Consider the following 17,083-nt stretch of genomic DNA (forward strand, 5'->3'; position numbering starts at 1 on the left):
TTATTTTATAAAACTAGAAAAATTCAGTCAATAAAGCTCATAGGTTACATTCGAGCAAATGCAACCCATAATATTTGTCAGTAAATGATTGTCTGCCTGCAGACCATAGATCAGAAAACGTTGATTTAGGGGGTTCACTGAATTTCTGAATTATATCACTGATAAGCTTCTATGGCTTTATGGACTCTGCTTTTTGGAAAAGAACGATTTGTTCAATTGTTCGAAAGTGACTTTAAACTGAAAGTTCAGCACAAGTAAGTCCTGGCAGTGATCATGGTCTGTTAGTCACTATGAGAGAAAAACTTAGAATAAAGTTGCCACTTATCCTGTGCATACAGTGAGAGCATCTGGGAATATGGGGGAGGGTAAAAAATGTGACTGCCAAGTCCATCCTTTGTTAAAAGTACCTCAAAGTAATATTCACGAAGACTATGTGTGATAAGTGATAGTAATCCATGCTTTTGGTTCAATTCTTCAGAATAAAAAAAAATTATTTTTTTCAAAGTTTTTTTTTTACTTTTTAGCGGAACCTTTATAATTTTCAACTCTCATTAGGATAGAATCTTTTTGTATCTTTTAACATCAGCTATTTCATGATCACAAACCCCTTGTTACAGCGATATTCTTGCTACAAGCCATACTCGTTATAGCAGACATACACTATATTCAGATATTGTGCATTCATTTTGAGCTGCATAGAACAAAAAATTAACTTGGTTCCTCATTTTGCATTTCCATACATTTGGAATCTTTTAAAATTAATATTTGAAGTTGAGCAAAATGTGATGAGAAAAGAGATTCGTTCATAGTTTAATTAAGGCATGCATTAATTATTGATTGCCAAGCAATGATTTCTTGTACTAAATGGATGGGGGAGGTCTCTCTTGGAGTGAAATCTTCTGTGCTGTTTCTCCTGCTATACATAAATTTACTTAGACATGAAGATATGAAAATTGTAATGTGATAGGAATTTGTGAGTAGCTTAGAATGAATGCTGCTCAATGTTACATATGAAACTACCTTGACTTTTGATCGCTGTAGCTTATTATTTATCTTTTTACTCGTTATTTGGTAAATCAAATATAAAAAATAGCTGCCTGTAAAGCAATAAACATGTAACCTTATAGGTACAAAAATAAAAGTGTATTGCAAAAATAAAATGTTATACGCTTTGTAATAGTATCTTTTGCCAATTTGTGAAAATTTCTCCTTGTTAGGCATTTCTTTTTTAATTACGTAATCATACTAGTACCAAGCCACACATGCACCTCGTCCATATTCCTCTGTGTAATCATACTGAAAAATAACGAATCACTACAATGAGCCAAAATATGTTAATGGTTGTGATAGGACTAGTGGGCATTTTCAGTGCTGTATTCATATTGGCAAGTATAGTTTTATTTTATTTTTTCATTTCCGTGATAGCAGATGCTGTATGATCCAGGTTAGAAAATCACTGCAATTGGGGGGGGATGAAAGCATATTAGTCACTGTTTTTATTTATTGACTTGTTGGAACAACTTGTATATTGATTTATAGAAAGTGGGTATTGAATACTTGGTTTGTTTTTTTTTCATGAGAAGCAAGGAAAATATTGGTTGAGATTTTTACCAATTTGAACACAAGTGGTCATTGTCAAAACTGTCCATTGTAGACTAGAATATGTCTGCTGAATCGGCTTCTTTGTAAAACTCCAACATATATATGCAATCTGTAGTTATATACAATCTTGTAATTGACTCCTATATGCAAATTTACAAGGCAATTAAGTACAAGTTGTTTACATGTATCTGTTGCCATACCAATGTATATGTATGGTTGTTATTAAAAAAAAGAAATAGTGAAAATGAGCATGAGGTTTTAAAAAATTTTTAATTTTCAAAATTCTGGTGCTTGTGATGTGATTTTAAAATTATTTAAAAGTAATCAACAAAGAAAGGCAATGAATCAACAAACTTCTCAATTTTCATTTCTGTGCATAATGATAAAGTATACATAAATGTCCGTGTAGTAGTTCATAAATTGAGTTTATTATGTTGAGCAGTATGTATTGCTGTTTTTTTTTTTAATGCAAACCATGATCGCAAAAAATTTTTAGTTGCTAGCGGCCAACGTTGAATTGAAGGAAAAAAGAATCCTTCTCTTTTGTCGGGAAGGTCATTGCTTTTATGCATAGTTGTGTATAATGATATGTTGTTCAATTTTGCAACATAAAAACTAATGTTCAAGTCTCGCTGTTCATAAGAGCATTAAAGCAGATTATGGAACTGTGTGAAAATATTAGTGTTTATTGCTCATTTTTTTAATATTGTCATGAAGAAAGATTTTGCATTGGTTTGAAGAAAATTCTTCAGTGACTTTAATTAGTGAGATGAAAATGATCATTATTCTCTCTGTTTTGTTATTACCCTATTCTTTAAGAAGGTACACTAATATTTATAAGATCAAATTAAGAGAAGTGCATGGGTGAGAAGCTTTTTATGTTCAAACTATATTAATATTCTGCATATGATATTGTTTAATGTAATAAGAAAACAATTTTCAAACATTATGTTCAAATTGGTCAATTTAAGGGGGTATAAAGTTTCTTCAATTGACATTTCAAAGAAGGGGCAGTGATTGCTCTCCCGAATCAAAATTCTGCCAACATTAGCGCCTATCTTTCTAAAAATGACTCACGAATTCAAAAACTGTGACAAGTATGAGGGAAGTGATTTGTGTTCAATTCATATTAGCCCAGTTTACATGTACAGTATTGCGGTAGCATTTGGGAGTTCCAGGATTGTCAACTTTTTTCCCTCGTTAAAGAAAGAGGAAGAAATACTGTATTTACATTGTTATTTTTTTAACATTCTCATGCATCAACGGCGTCGGGGAGGGAGTACAGCACTTTGTAACACTGGTCTAAGTACCCCAAAAATTAATTCAGAAGCAAATCTCAAGATCAAGTTGAGCGTACACAGGTCTAAAACATTTTCAACGCCTCTGCTGTGCATTCAGTAGTAATGTTATAAATTTTTGAATAGACTTCCAAAAATATATAAAATGGCTCAAGAGATGTCTGGGTCCCAGCCAAATCCGCCGATGTTGAGATACCCTGAAACTAGTGACTCAGCAACAAATGGATTTTTAACCAGATTGTATGCGGATTTGTATGACCTAGAGCGCCCCCCTAATAAAGTAAGTCTATTTACAACGTATATATTAAAGTGTCTTACAGTATGACCCATCTCAGAATCCTCTGCAAACCAGGTTCGGGTCGCGACTCAGGTTAGAATCTTTTTATGCAAATATAAATGCAAAATCAGAAGCCATAACAGGCTGGCAGGCAAAATACAGAAAAAATAAACATGAAAAATTTCTGAATAGCAAATATAATAGGGGGGGGGGGGAGAATCTGCAGCGTGCTAAAATTCTGCGTGTGACCACGGGGAGTAGCAAAAAAAATGGTCATTTTCTGCACACGAGGGCTACAATTTATTGCCAATTCCGAACGGCAGGCTTATTTTTATACTCATCGAGAGGTTGGTGCGCTAACCCCTCGATGGAGGACTCTCTACGGTCATGTCGCCGTTTTTGTTGTACCCGTGTCAGGAAAGCTTTCTGACAAGGACGAACCGGGTATCGAACTCGCGACACCTCCAAACATCCTTTGATAATTCAGGCGAGTATCTTATTGACCTGGGCTACCGCGCCCAAAAAAAAAATGGAACCTTTTGCGCGGGGAACGTGTGTTGTGTGACGGGTCCTATACATAAAGTACACTCATGTCCATAAATTAAGGATAATTCAGAATCACGCAGAAATCGAAATCTAAAGTAAAAATTTCACCTGTAGAATTATCGCACACATCTGCAAGAATGATATGCAAATTTCAGGAAGCCACCAGATGATGCCGATAGTACGTCACAATGACGAGAGTGTAAGAGGGGGAGGTGTATATAAGGAATGGTGGCAAAGAAGTAAAATTGTTCACAAGAGTTCTGTAAGGCGCTCAGTGCCATAAGCGAATAGTTATGACACAGAGGACGCATGTGGATGATTTTTTACGTGGTAGAATTATCGGCCGCCTGGAATGTGGGCGTACTCAGATGGAAGTATCCGAGGAACTTGGAATTGCCCAAAGTGTCATCTCTAGGCTTCGGCAACGATTCCGAGATAACGGAAATGTCAGTAGACGTTACAGTACAGGTCGCCCCCGAGTTACAATGCCGAATGAACACCGGTATTTGGCAGTAACTGCCAAAAGAAGCAGACGGAGCACAGCATCCGACCTGTCTCGTCAGCTATCTGCAGCCACGGGTACCACAGTTTCAAGGCAAACCGTGTACAGACGTTTGGGAGATATTGATCTATATGCTCGCAGGCCTGTCAGATGTGTTCCGCTCACGGCAACTCACTGTCGGCAGCGATTAGCCTGGAGTAGAGAACATGCAATGTGGACATCGTCACAGTGGGCTTGTGTGATGTTTTACGACGAGTCCAGGTTTAGCCTGCAGTCTGATTCACGTCGGACTTTCATATGAAGAACGCCAGGTACCCGTTACCACCAAGACAACATCATTGAACGACACCGTTACGGTGGTGCAGCATTGCTCGTTTGGGGTGGAATTATACTGGGTTCCAGAACAGATCTGCATGTTCAAACCGGAACCACGAAAGCCCAAATTTATCGGGACATCATTCTGGAACGACATGTACGTTTGTTTAGGGGTGCCATGGGCGCAGAATTTGTGTTCATGGATGACAACGCCCGTCCTCATCGAGCAAACATCGTAAACGAATGCCTTGAATCTGAGGATATAACCCGTATGGAATGGCCAGCATTCTCACCTGACTTGAATCCGATAGAGCATGTGTGGGACATGCTTGGCCGACGAGTTGCAGCCCGTCAACCCCCTCCTACATGTGTACCGGAACTTCGGAGAGCATTGCTTGCTGAGTGGAGTGATCTTACCCCAAGATCAGATCGATAATTTGATACTCAGCATGCCTAGGCGTTGTATCATCGCATGGGAGACATACAATGTATTAACCATCATACCAACCATGTAATAGTAAGTTTTTGTAAAGGAGATATTTTTTACAATTGCTCCAGGGAGCAAAAATCGTAGTTTTTATGAATGGTATCATACATACACCATCGTTTTTGTTCTTTATCTTTTGTTTAATAAATGGGCTTTATGAATAAGTAACGTTTGTTTTGTTTCTGAACCTTTATGTGCTGGAGCTGGCATTATCCTTAATTTATGGACATGAGTAATAATTAGAGCCCGGATTATATGCACTAAAAATGTCAAAACATGCATTTGAAAATACGCATTAATAAACTCAAACTATGCATTAAAAATCACCATGCAAAAAAAACGTTTTTAAAAAAAAAATGCATATTTTCTATTCTTTTTAATGCTGCGTTTCGTAACCATTTTTTTTTTCTCGTGGCTCACCTGGAGGCAAGATCTTTAGTGCGTATTGAATTGATTTTTCCAGTGAATTTATACTGAACGAAAATTTTGCAACGGTGATTAACCTCCAGACCACTGGCCTAGAATTTATTGAACTCCCTTCTAGTCCGAGAGGCCGTCTCAAGATCACGGGTCACCTAAGCAAAGTGATGCTATTGTAGTCTCAACTGGAAAAATAAACACCCTACATATTTCCAAAATTTATTGTACTATACAAAATGTCATATGGTGGTCACTCAGCGACATGACACCTCGGAAAGGGGGGGGGGTGGACAGAGCTGCAGCCCGATATATGGTTTTCATTTTTTGTTTTTCACACTATAAATTTAATATGGGGGGGGGGGGCTGCAAGAAATCCCCATCCTATGGAACCTGCTGCAAAATGTAGACAGACCCGGGTGGGTCTATGCCGTAAGGCGGCGCCCTGGTGTATATTTTTTTCTTCTCTTCCCCCCCCCCTTCTTACCTTAATTTTTCTCTGCTGAGCCCTTTCTCAATTTTCTTTAGTGCCCCCCCCCCTCCTTCAAGTATCCCAGTACTACTAGGGCCCCGGTTGAGTACCACTGCCTTAGTGCATATTTATGAAAAATATCACCATATATGTGTAACTGTTTTTGCAAATAACCTGTTCTATTACTGATATAATTGCTAAATATTTATTTAGATTGTTTCTACTGTTGCAAACTAGTAACCAAAATTAAAAAAATCCGGCAAGATTTCTAAAAGTTCACAAGCTTGAAATAGCGTATAATAAAGTGGTTGATATTTGGAAAATATTGTATTTCGAAAACCACAAACACCCATCCATTAATTTTCATAAATCCTACCTCCGGAAAAAAAGCCGATGGTATGAAAATGTTACGAACAATATTTGAAAAATTATGTAAAAAAAATTATTGAGAAAGACCTTAAATAAACTTTCAAAAAATATGCACTTATTCTGAGAAATCTTCGGTTTCTTTAAGGTATTTATGCTAAAAAGGCCAATATATATAATCCGGGCTCTAGTATAATATATCTTTATATAGTCTATGGTCCTACACAAAATCCCGTACTGTCCATTTTTCCTGCAGTTATTTTCCTCTCCCGCCCGGTAAAGGTTGCAAAATGGTCAATCACGACGATTCCCTCCATATTCTGAAACTGGGATTATTATTTTTTTTTTTTTTTTGCCTATTTGAGCTAAAAACCTTCCTTTTTTTTTTATTCAGCCATTATAGGAGTTAGAATGCAATCGCAGAATTTTTCACGAACTTGGCTTTATTTTTAAATGTGAGAAACGTTCCATAGATCCCTTGAGTCTTTCAAGTGCAAAAACTGAAGGTTTAAATAACACTTTCCTTCTAAATCGTGAAAGAAATTACAATTGCTAAAGTCTCGAGCACTTTTATTTTATGACAATTTGAGTATTATGTGTTTTGGGTAATTTATAATTTCAAATGATTTTTTCAATTTTGTGGACGATATTGAATTTCAAGTACGATTTTGAATTCAAACCACTGAATTTTCGAAAAAAAATTTTGTAAAAAGTCTAATAGGGAGAAAAGATGTAATTTTCAAAAAAAAAAAAAATTAATGCTACTGGTAAAAAAGGTTTCGACGTGTAAATGCGAAAACCGTATTTATACGAGACGTTTTGAACAGCACGACGCTCACAGCCCCGTTTATACTTTGCGTCGTATAAACGAGGTTCCATTCTATTGAACCTGTGTGCCCCTTTGACATTTTCAATAACTATGCACTCAAGGGATTAATTCAGAGATCTTCAACCCATGGCCCAAATGAGCATTTCGGTGTGGCTCGCCGACCATTTTTTTAGAAAATGGTTACTTTACATAGAGAAACGAAAAATAAATTGCAAAAATTCATTAATGAGCTTCGGCCACCGAGAAATCTGTAGTGTGTTTAGAACCGATACTTCCCAGATTTAAAATTAATTTGTTATTTGATACATTAAAAAAAAAAAAAGGGCAGTCCTAACAGATTCGGGAACCCTCAGCCAAAACAGATTGTAGTCCATATGAAATCATCGGGCTCATACTTCGAGAAGCCAAATTAAGCATCCAAAAAGTGTAAATAATTACAGAAATACTAAAGAACACCGTATGATGAAAACTTAAAAATGAAATTAAAAAAAATTTCAAAAATTCCATAACTAATGAAAATTTAAAAATTAGTGAAAATATTTTTTCCAGAATGATAGAGGCAAATTTCAGGTTTAATAAAAAAAAATAATAAAAAAATTATCCTTAAATTAAAAGGAAGTTATTTACAAATAAATAAAAATTAAATTCAATGAAATAACTAAATTTAGTGTAAATAAATATGATCAACAAATTTGGGAAATCAGGTTTAAGCCAATAAAGACATTTAGACCCCCCCCCCCCCCAATACAGTGGGATAACTTCATTTATTGGGAACGAAAAAAAACAAAATTTGGAATGGCAAATTTTCTTGCCAACCGGCGTCAATGGGTTAATAAACGGGAACACCACGTTATGACTGGGTGGCCTGCGGGCTTCGTGGAAAGGGTGAAGATTCGTGTGTTTAAGCAGAAAAAACGAAAATGATCAACTCTTGAGATATATTTTTTTTACCAAAAAAATTGCATCGATTATGTACAGGAATGGTATATTCCTACCAATAAAGCACATACGGCAAAAAATACATCGAAGTAGAATATCCGGTAAAATTGTTCAACATCGTCGTTAACTATAGCCTTGAACAACAATATTTTAAAAATCGGCATCAAAATATAGGAGTAAGCGAATATCAACAGGCCAGATGTTCTAGGACGGTCGTATCTTCCGAAATTAGATCCTTCGCCTCCTCGCTTCCTCATCTTGACGCTCGCTACAAAAAGTAATTTACAAATATTAATTTAAGAAACACTATGATTACGAAATTTAATATAGTTAAAAATACGAGAAACTGGGTCAAATATGACAAATCGTCACTTCTCGCCAAAACTTACCGATTGTAGGTGTAATCGCCAAATATTGTTATAAATAACCCTTAAGCGGGGTTTTTCATAGGAGTCGAATTTCTGCGCCGTATGAAAACGCCAATTGGTTAAAAACCGGAAATTCAAGTTTTGACCAATCGGCGTTTTTACGCTGCCCGCGCTGTAGAAACCTCCTCCTAGGAAAACCCGGCTTTAGAGAAATGCAGTGCTACAGAAAGTCTGCAAATTAATGGGTTTCACGGGAAATTGAACATTATAAAAACATTACAAATATATATGCGAGAAAACATTTATATAGTCACTAGTCTGTATAGTCGCTAGTCAAAAAACAATTTTTAAATTATACAAATAACCATCCTGCAGCAGGGTGGGTTCCTACGCTGGGATCTTTGGCAGATCCGGGGCGTAGAAATAAAAACCGTGAAATTCCAATTCCTTTCACTTAGATTCCATCGAGCAATTTTTGGAATGTTCATAAATTTTAATTTACAAATTATTGATTATTAAATTAAAAATAAGCTGTGGCTCACTTGAGAGAATTTTGAAGTAAATGGCCCGGATCCAATTGAGTTCGACACCCCTGATCTAAATGATAGAATTCAAAATTTTATTTAATATTGCATTCCGCTTTCAGAGCCCCTTCTCCCATTGATGCGCGAAAATCTTGACTGCTCCTGGATATGCCGAGTCCCTACCCTGGGATTTTTTGCGGACTCCCAGACCAGACTTCCACCCCCTTCAAAAGGGAATTTATTGCGTGAAAAACGAATTTATGGGAATATCGTCCCGGGCCAAAGAGCTGAAGCTCTGTCCGCTCTACCCTTGCTGGGCCGTACCAGAGTTCTGACGGGTTCCACACATGGGGAATAGAAGTGGAATTAGTTTTACAGTTAGAGAAATTCACACGACAACTGTACATATCAACCCCCTATGTATTAATACTGTATTTTTACTGAATGAAGCATTCAGAAATTAAAGTATGTGAACAGTTAAAATTTATGAAAAATCAAAACTTTGAAGATAAATTCATGCCCTGTAATTACAGAGCATTCAATTATTTTATTCAGCCCATAGTGGGTGCTAATGTTTTAAATAAAAGCCAAAATCTCAAACACCACCCCCCCCCCCCCCAAACACAAACGCCATGACTTCTACATAGGTCTTTGACAAAAACAAATTCTTTCCTTTCGCGTAAACATATTGAAAGTGAATGCAATAACATTAATGGGTCATTCAAGCAGGACCATAACTAGGATTTTTGTATAGTCTTGCCGGCCGGGGAGCAAACATTATTTTGCCGCCCCCACCAAGTCGGAATTCGATAACGGAGTTTTATGTGTACACTTGAAAATTGCCGCGCGGGGGAGTTACAACCCCCCCCCCCTCCCGCCCTCTTGTTCCGGCCCTGCATTCAAGTACTACTTCTTGAGATTTACAGCAATTTATGACGCCCCGTCAACAAACTTTGGCAGCATTATTTTGCCCTCATTCTGGTATAAGCGGGAGTTTGGGGCTCACGTCCCAAGGCGATTAAAAATTAATTATTTTTTGAAGAAATTTTGTAGAGCAAAAATTTTTAAAACCCACTTGTTACAGTGAAACCTCTGTCCATAACAAAATTTTCTTTGATCCCGAAATACTATTCAATAGCAAATAGCGCAAATGCTCAAACTGTCTACAACGACAACCTGTCTAAGAATATTTCTTCTTGGTCCGTACAATATCGTTATTGACCGATTTCACTGTATAACCAATTTGTTATTTTCAATGCTATTTGATAGTTTCCGACTACGTTGAAAACGTAATTTTGGGAGTTAATAACCCCCCCCCCCCCCCCAACACCTTTTTTATTAATTAATTTTTTTTTTTATGAAAGTATTTTATGCGATTCCTAAACAGGCCTTGTTTTGCTTACATGACGTTTAAAATGGAAGTTGCGTTTTTACATACAAGTAAAGTGAACGTAACACTAAATAAAAACTTATAAATGGCATCTTCGTAAAACGCATTTAAACATTTTAGAGTTTGAAACACTAAAAATCTATTCATTGTACCATTACGAAATTTTATTATATTCTGCTATATACAAAATGAAATTTCGAAAAATTCACAAATTAACATTTCAGCGCAACTTATGAACCTAAATTTAAAGGATTGAATGGTATGGTCATAACTTGTAGTTGAATGTACTGTGAAAACAAAATATTCAATTCATAGAATTCTTTGCAATCGTGTTTGGAATATTACATGCATTTTGTCTAAAATTTGAGATAAAAATGGATTTTTCCATAGAAAATGACGTAGGTAGTCCAAAATTTGTTTCCACCATTTTGAGACACTATATGAAAAAGTACAATTTCAAAGAAAAGTAGCAAGAAAGTCCGGATACCTTAATCGGATATCATGTGCCGGAATTGCCTATTCGTTTAAGCGGGGCCGACCGTACTATGCATCTAAGCCCTATCTCTTGGGACTTGTTTCATTAGACACATTTTTTCATAATGTGGTAATGAGAGGGTTAAGCTTGCGAATGCAAATAGTCATTAACTTTTTTTACCGGATAAATCTAGATTGATTTTATTACTTTTTCCCGTTAATTTCTCACTCTGATCCTTCAGTTTAGACATCAATTAAAAAAAAAATTCACGAGTAAAAATTTCCCTGTAAGTTTTCTGGATTTTCACGTGCCCATAGAAATAACATAACAATTAAAAAAGAAATAAGTCTCATAATAAAAATAGAAGATTTAAAAAAATTGATAGCATGTGTTGAAGCGATTGAAATTTTAATTTTGTAATTTTTCACACCTTCAGGAAAAAAAAAGTACTTTAATGAACAAAAAAAAAAAATTTCTTTTAATTAATAAAACCGATCATTAAACGATTAATTTGTGTTAATGCTTAAGGGGGATATCGTAGATAATTTGATAATAAAATTATTTATAAAAACTTACAGAATGAAACGATGAAAAACTCTCCAAGGACTTAACGTGTGGCGAGCAGGCGATTTAAAGTAAAATATAAAGGGAGCCTAATTTGCATTATGCTGAACTTATGCTGAAGCTATGTTACGTAACAACCCACAAAAAAGACGTCACTACTAGAATCTTTTTCCCTCCTAGTAGTCTGTATTTTTGAATATACACCAATACGGATTTTCTGTTCTATGAATCGTTCTAAGATTTTATGCCGTGGTCAGATTATAACCTCAATTTCTCTATTGTGTGATCAGTCAGGGCATCGCGATCGGGCAAAAATATCGATAGATTATTATAATCGCGATCCCAAAAGAGCCGAGCCGCGAAAGTTAAAATTCAGGGAATCTCTGCTCTAATTAATTAGTCCAGATGATCCAAGCGAAGAAAGGCAATTAGTCAATTAAAAGGAAAGATTGGACAATTTTATTCACGTGTGATATAAATTTAACCACGTAATCTACGAATTGCAAATTTATATAACTCGATTACCATGTCGCCACAATTATTTCTGGGTGCATTACCTTCACCCAGATCAGGGCCGAAATCTCAAAAGGGACTGACAGCCATGGCCGCAACTAGGGGAGAGCATGCGGGTCTGGTGTCCCAAGCGCTGAACCGGAACGCCGAATTCACCCTTTAACTACTACTTCTACATTGCAAGAGGCGCTAAAATGCCGGCTTGCCACGGATCACAAAGTATCTAGTTGCGGCCCTGCTAACAGCCATGGTTTTTATCTTACATATTCGGTGGTTTTAAACCGTCCAGACCTCGTAAGCGTCAGAATTTTGATGGCCAAAACCATCCAGATCTGAGTTGTCAACAAAGATTGCGTTCTACAATTATTGAACGATCGATATCGCGTCACAATAATGAGAATAGGTCTCATTATTGTAATGGAGATTTTAATTTCATTAAAATGCTTCATTGAGAATAATTTAATGAGTCATTTATCGAAAATTGGGGCAAGTACTATCATAAAATGGTACTGATGAGACGTACGGGGTGAAAATATTTTTTTCACCCTGTACGTCTTGTTCTGTCGGCTTGTTTTATCTATACACGTGTCCAGTAGGTATTTGCACTGTCAAGCACCTAGGAAGAGTATTTTTGTAGAGAAATAAAAGAGCACACATCCTCTTTTATTTTCTCGTTTGTGTCTGGACAAGTGTCCCTCCTTTGCCTCAGGGTAAAAGCGTGTTTTACAATAAATGAAACTCTACATTGATGGGGCGATCCAGACACGGACCATTTGAATGCCCCAAGGAATGCAGGACTTTTTTAGAAAAAATTGTCTCGTTGTTTGTGACTGATACAGACAACATATATGGGGTAATTTGCTTATATGATCTTGACAGAGCAACTTGGCCATTATGCCGTTCATTTTCTTTAAACTGGTCATCAAGATAAGACTTCTGCGTGCTTGGACTTTCTTTTTGAAGCAACTAGGTAAGCAATAATTCCATTTATACAGTATCAAGTTGTTCTCGAAGATTTGCCAATGCCAACCCTCTGTTCTAGCCATCGTTTCTTCACTGCCTTCTAAAACAGTTCAGAAAAAGGAGAAAAAAATTTAGAGCACGGAACTGACACAGATTAATGTTGCAAACTCACAGTGACATCCCTAGGAGCTACGACGCACACTCTGAGAACCACCGATATCTAAAATTCTTTATGTAATAAACGTCATTTTATTAATAGATAGCGCAATGTTTCATGCTGAGTAGGGGCAGCTTGGGTGCTAAATCAAGAAAAAAAGAATTATCGCAGAAAAACTTAGAAAAAAAAATGTTTCGTCTGTCAGAGGCACAAACATGAAGAAAATATTGAGGGGATTGAAAGTAGTCAATTAGTAGTAGTACTGGAGTCCCATATATATTGGACTCGAGCCTGTACTCTGTGGGCGGGGCAGGCGAACGTTGCGTAGCATTTTATATTCATTAATTATCGGGGGCGCCCCCACAGAATTTATTGGGGAATGGGGCTCAATAGTCTCAGCTACATTATTTTGCCGTCCCCACAACTTTGAAATTCGATAATTTTGTAACGGTGTTCTTTGTCCCTACACAGAAAACTGCCGCCCCCTAAATTTTTCCACCCGGGGCAGTTGTTCCTTATGCCTCTCTTTAGTTCCATAGTTCCCTCTCATACATAGGCAGGGCCTATCAGTAAAATTCAAACTATAAATGATTCGCAGGAAAAAAAATGTTTTTTGTGCATTTTGTCTAGCTGAGAAATAATACAGCGGTGAGTTCTCAGGGTCATTTTACAGCTTATAAGCCAGAGGAGCTCCGAAACTATGTGCCACACTGTTGACAATTTTGTCAAGGAGTCGCCCTTGATGCTGGGACCACACATCTTCGTCTACTCCGCTCCAGGCCAGCTTCTTTCACTGAAACCCACACCTGGATTTTTCGCATCTCCTACCCCCTCCAAATGTAAATACTGTGTTTAGTGCAAAATTAAAAACTAAATTTCTTATTCCTTGGAACAAGGAATAGGAAAATAACTCTAACACATAACTCCCTCTACTGCACCTTACACGTTAGGAGAAAATTTATCATGCAAGTAGTTAGCCTTCTTGCTTGTATCATGCAAAAAAATATTTGTTGGAAAGTGCTTGCTAGATACTCAGAACCTATTCGTAATAACATGCAATTTACTTGATTACAATGGCATAGCGGGAGGGGGGGGGAAACCCACAAGTTCCCCCCCCCCCGACGCTAAGCCCTTAAGGGGATTGAAGTAGCCTCCCCCCCCCCCGAAATGTGAGAAAATGATCGAAAAATGGAAAAAGATGTCCAAATCTATTGTTCTATCACTTTGGTTCCCCCCCCCCGCCGAAATGTAAGTGGTCCCTCCGAACGAAATTTCTGGCTACGCCCCTGCTTGATTATTTGAATTCACTCGGGGAGTGGAAAGAATGATGCTTCCTCCCCCAAAATTTGGGGCTGGCAGGGCTCCAGCCCGAAAGCCCAGTCTTTCACCTTACAAATTCACTATGCAATGGCCCACGAAAAGTCTGGTCTGGGTGTAGGGGGTCTTGCCAGCATTTGGGAGGCCATGGGTGGGGGGAGGGGTACTAGGAATATCTTCCGTAAAATCTTGCGTTACTGACCTTAAAAAAATGATCATTCTAAGAGAGATGAAGGAATTTAATTAAAATATTTTCTCTTCGAATTTTTTCAAGCCACCTATTTCTGATTACCTGGAAAACAGCAACGGCACCCCTTTGTCCCTTCCCTGCGTACTCTTCTGGAGCAAGTGATTCCTGAAGAGGTGTGCCGTGCGATCGGTCAGGGAGGGGCAGTGTGCCGTTATATGAAGAGTATTTCTCAGGTAGAATTCAGTGGCGGCTCCTGTTAAGAATTTTTTTTAGGAAGGGGTTTGCTGATTCAAATATTACTTTTTAGGCACAGGTGGGTCAATTTTCAAAAATATGATTTTTGTAATTAATTTCTTTAATAACGAACTTGTTCTAATTATAATTTGTGATAAAAATTTATTGCGACATTACATTTATATCCACATAAAACTTGAAGCACAAAATCAAGTCTATTTTTAGCCACCTGAATGTTATGTATAGTATTTTTCATATTTTCCTGGAACACAAATTTAATGCAGGAAACAATTTTGTGTTACGTAACAAATGAGTGATTGACTATTCTCATTATACTCTGCAGTAAAACATTTTTTTTTTTTGCGCGTTTTCAGTTTTTTTTTTGTCACGTATTATGTCATCCACACTCGAATACGTTAAATTATCATTAAGACGTTTCAGGGCATTAAAATGATGACTAGGAAAAGGGGAAGGGGATTTCTTCGTGCCTTTATGACGAGCTGCCTTAGTAGAAGTATATTCAACGCGATAAAAAAAGAACTGTAATTATCAATTCGCATATCACAGAATTTTAGGAATATCGCTGGTGTGTATAGAGTGGCGCATTGGTAAAGATACTCGTCTTTCACTATGAAGGTTGCCGTCAAAGTCCATGGGTTTGAATCCAGGCATAGAACATTAGAAGCAAGTTATTTACCTAACGAACCCAGGCACGACCACCTAGATAACCGGCCTCTGCCACGACCACCTAGATAGGTTATATAGGAGGTCGTGACCTAGGGCGACCACCGATGGTACACCATCCGTATGGTGTGGTGATATATGACCGGAGTTGGTGTGCGGTGATGTAGTAGGTGTGCATAGGGATATTTGACGTTCCTAAAATTTATGAAAAAAGATCAAGCCAAAAAGCAATGCATAAACAAAAGGATAAGTGATAGAATTTTGACGTAAATCAAATTTGAAGCGAAAATCTATGATAACGAAATGTAGCCTATGCACAGCAGTTTTCTTAACAATACCGACTCCTAAGATTTTTCTTTTAGTACAATTAAAGAGGAAATAGCTATATACATTCCAATCAAGGGAATTTTCCTGAAGGTTTTAAATGTAGACATTCCTCCCCGTTGGGGGCCGGATGCATGGGTGGAGATATGGGGAAGAGTCTGGGGGGGGCACGATGTTGTCATAATCATCATTGTCCCCCCCCCCCCAGACTTCCAAGTCTATCTCCGCCTATGCCCTGGTTTTAGCGACAATTGGCAATGTCTCGTATTTCTCTGTATTTTTTTTTGAGTCTCAATTTCCCGTATTTTTCGCAAAGAAATATGCCCAGCTAGTGATAACCTCAGTACCTCAGTGAAGTCAGCCACCTCGTTGGGCAATTTGCCTGTTGTGGCGTTGTATTTGTATTTGTATTTGTACATTAACAAAGGTGATAAAAATACCCGAATGATAACATTATCCGTGATTCCAATAAGCGATGTGCCTACTGTACCATTATTTCAGTTCAGTGAATGAAAGCGGTGGCAATGGGAAATAGGACGCTGTCAAAGCAGTATTAAAAAAGCAGCTGTTTTAAAAAAGCAACATCTTAATCTTGATCTTAGTACAGCTTTTTTGCTGTCTGTCTTCTTCTGATCTACTTTCCTATGAACAGTTTTTTAGTTGTCAAAACAACGCCACATGAAGCTTAGTTGACTGTAACTTCGTTTTAAATTCTTGGCGGAAAATGTGAGTATAATTATAATATTAACTAGAAATGCTTCGTTTTGTTTTGTTTTTTTCATGACACTGAATTTTGTGGATTTTTTAAAAAACAATTAAACTGCACTAAAAAGTCTAAATAATAATAATAATAATTAGCGTTCAAGTTAATTTTTTTGTATTTTTTTCTTTCAGAAAGATCGGAATAAATCAATATGGTGCATGTAGATTCGCCGGTAATAAGCCAAACATATTTTTTTTCGCGTATTGCTGAAGGATTTCAAGCATTTTCTCATGGTAATACCACATTTCACTGGGTGAATGCTATCTTTGACTCGAGAAACTATGCTTGTTTAGAGGTATGTTATAAATTATCTTGACATTCCCTTTTTTCCCCCCCATATACAGAGAGGCAAAATTACATAGTGTAAATTTGTCTTTTAAAGCGGTCCTAAAGCCCTTGTAGGTATAAAGGACGTAAAATAAAATGTCACGTCATGTCAGAGGGGCAAATTTATGGTTTCTTGTCTAATTTTCTTGGCCACTTATTCCCCGAATTTTCTTCCCTGTGCTTAAAGATGTAAAATTCTCGAGACTAATCTATAGGAGAATATTCTCCATCAAGGAATTT

The 17,083-nt window shown here is 37.1% G+C and overlaps 1 protein-coding gene and 1 long non-coding RNA gene across 3 annotated transcripts in view; one reads left to right on the forward strand and one right to left on the reverse strand.

Annotated features, from left to right (window-relative positions):
- Positions 1-8,035: 8,035 nt before the first annotated feature.
- On the reverse strand, positions 8,036-11,506 carry LOC149077029 (uncharacterized). Its single transcript, XR_016193977.1, has 2 exons — positions 11,384-11,506; positions 8,036-8,318 (listed from the first exon to the last, which is right to left on the reverse strand). It is a non-coding gene; the product is annotated as an uncharacterized LOC149077029 (long non-coding RNA).
- A 4,677-nt stretch (positions 11,507-16,183) lies between these two features.
- The window catches only part of LOC149077030 (protein tweety-like), a 44,376-nt gene continuing 43,476 nt past the window's right edge, over positions 16,184-17,083 (forward strand). The window contains exons 1-2 of one of the 2 annotated variants that reach the window (XM_089244762.1): positions 16,184-16,479; positions 16,648-16,811. In XM_089244762.1, coding sequence (XP_089100888.1) covers positions 16,668-16,811 — 144 coding nt within the window. In that variant the 5' untranslated portion in view covers positions 16,184-16,479; positions 16,648-16,667. The remainder of the gene's footprint in view (positions 16,480-16,647; positions 16,812-17,083) is intronic. The other variant, XM_089244763.1, reaches the window with a different exon arrangement.

The sequence above is a fragment of the Pholcus phalangioides genome, unplaced genomic scaffold (genome assembly GCF_987345545.1).
Source record: "Pholcus phalangioides strain wild (caught in Gottingen) unplaced genomic scaffold, Ppha-v1.0 ptg000015l_1, whole genome shotgun sequence".
Lineage (NCBI taxonomy): Eukaryota > Metazoa > Arthropoda > Arachnida > Araneae > Pholcidae > Pholcus > Pholcus phalangioides.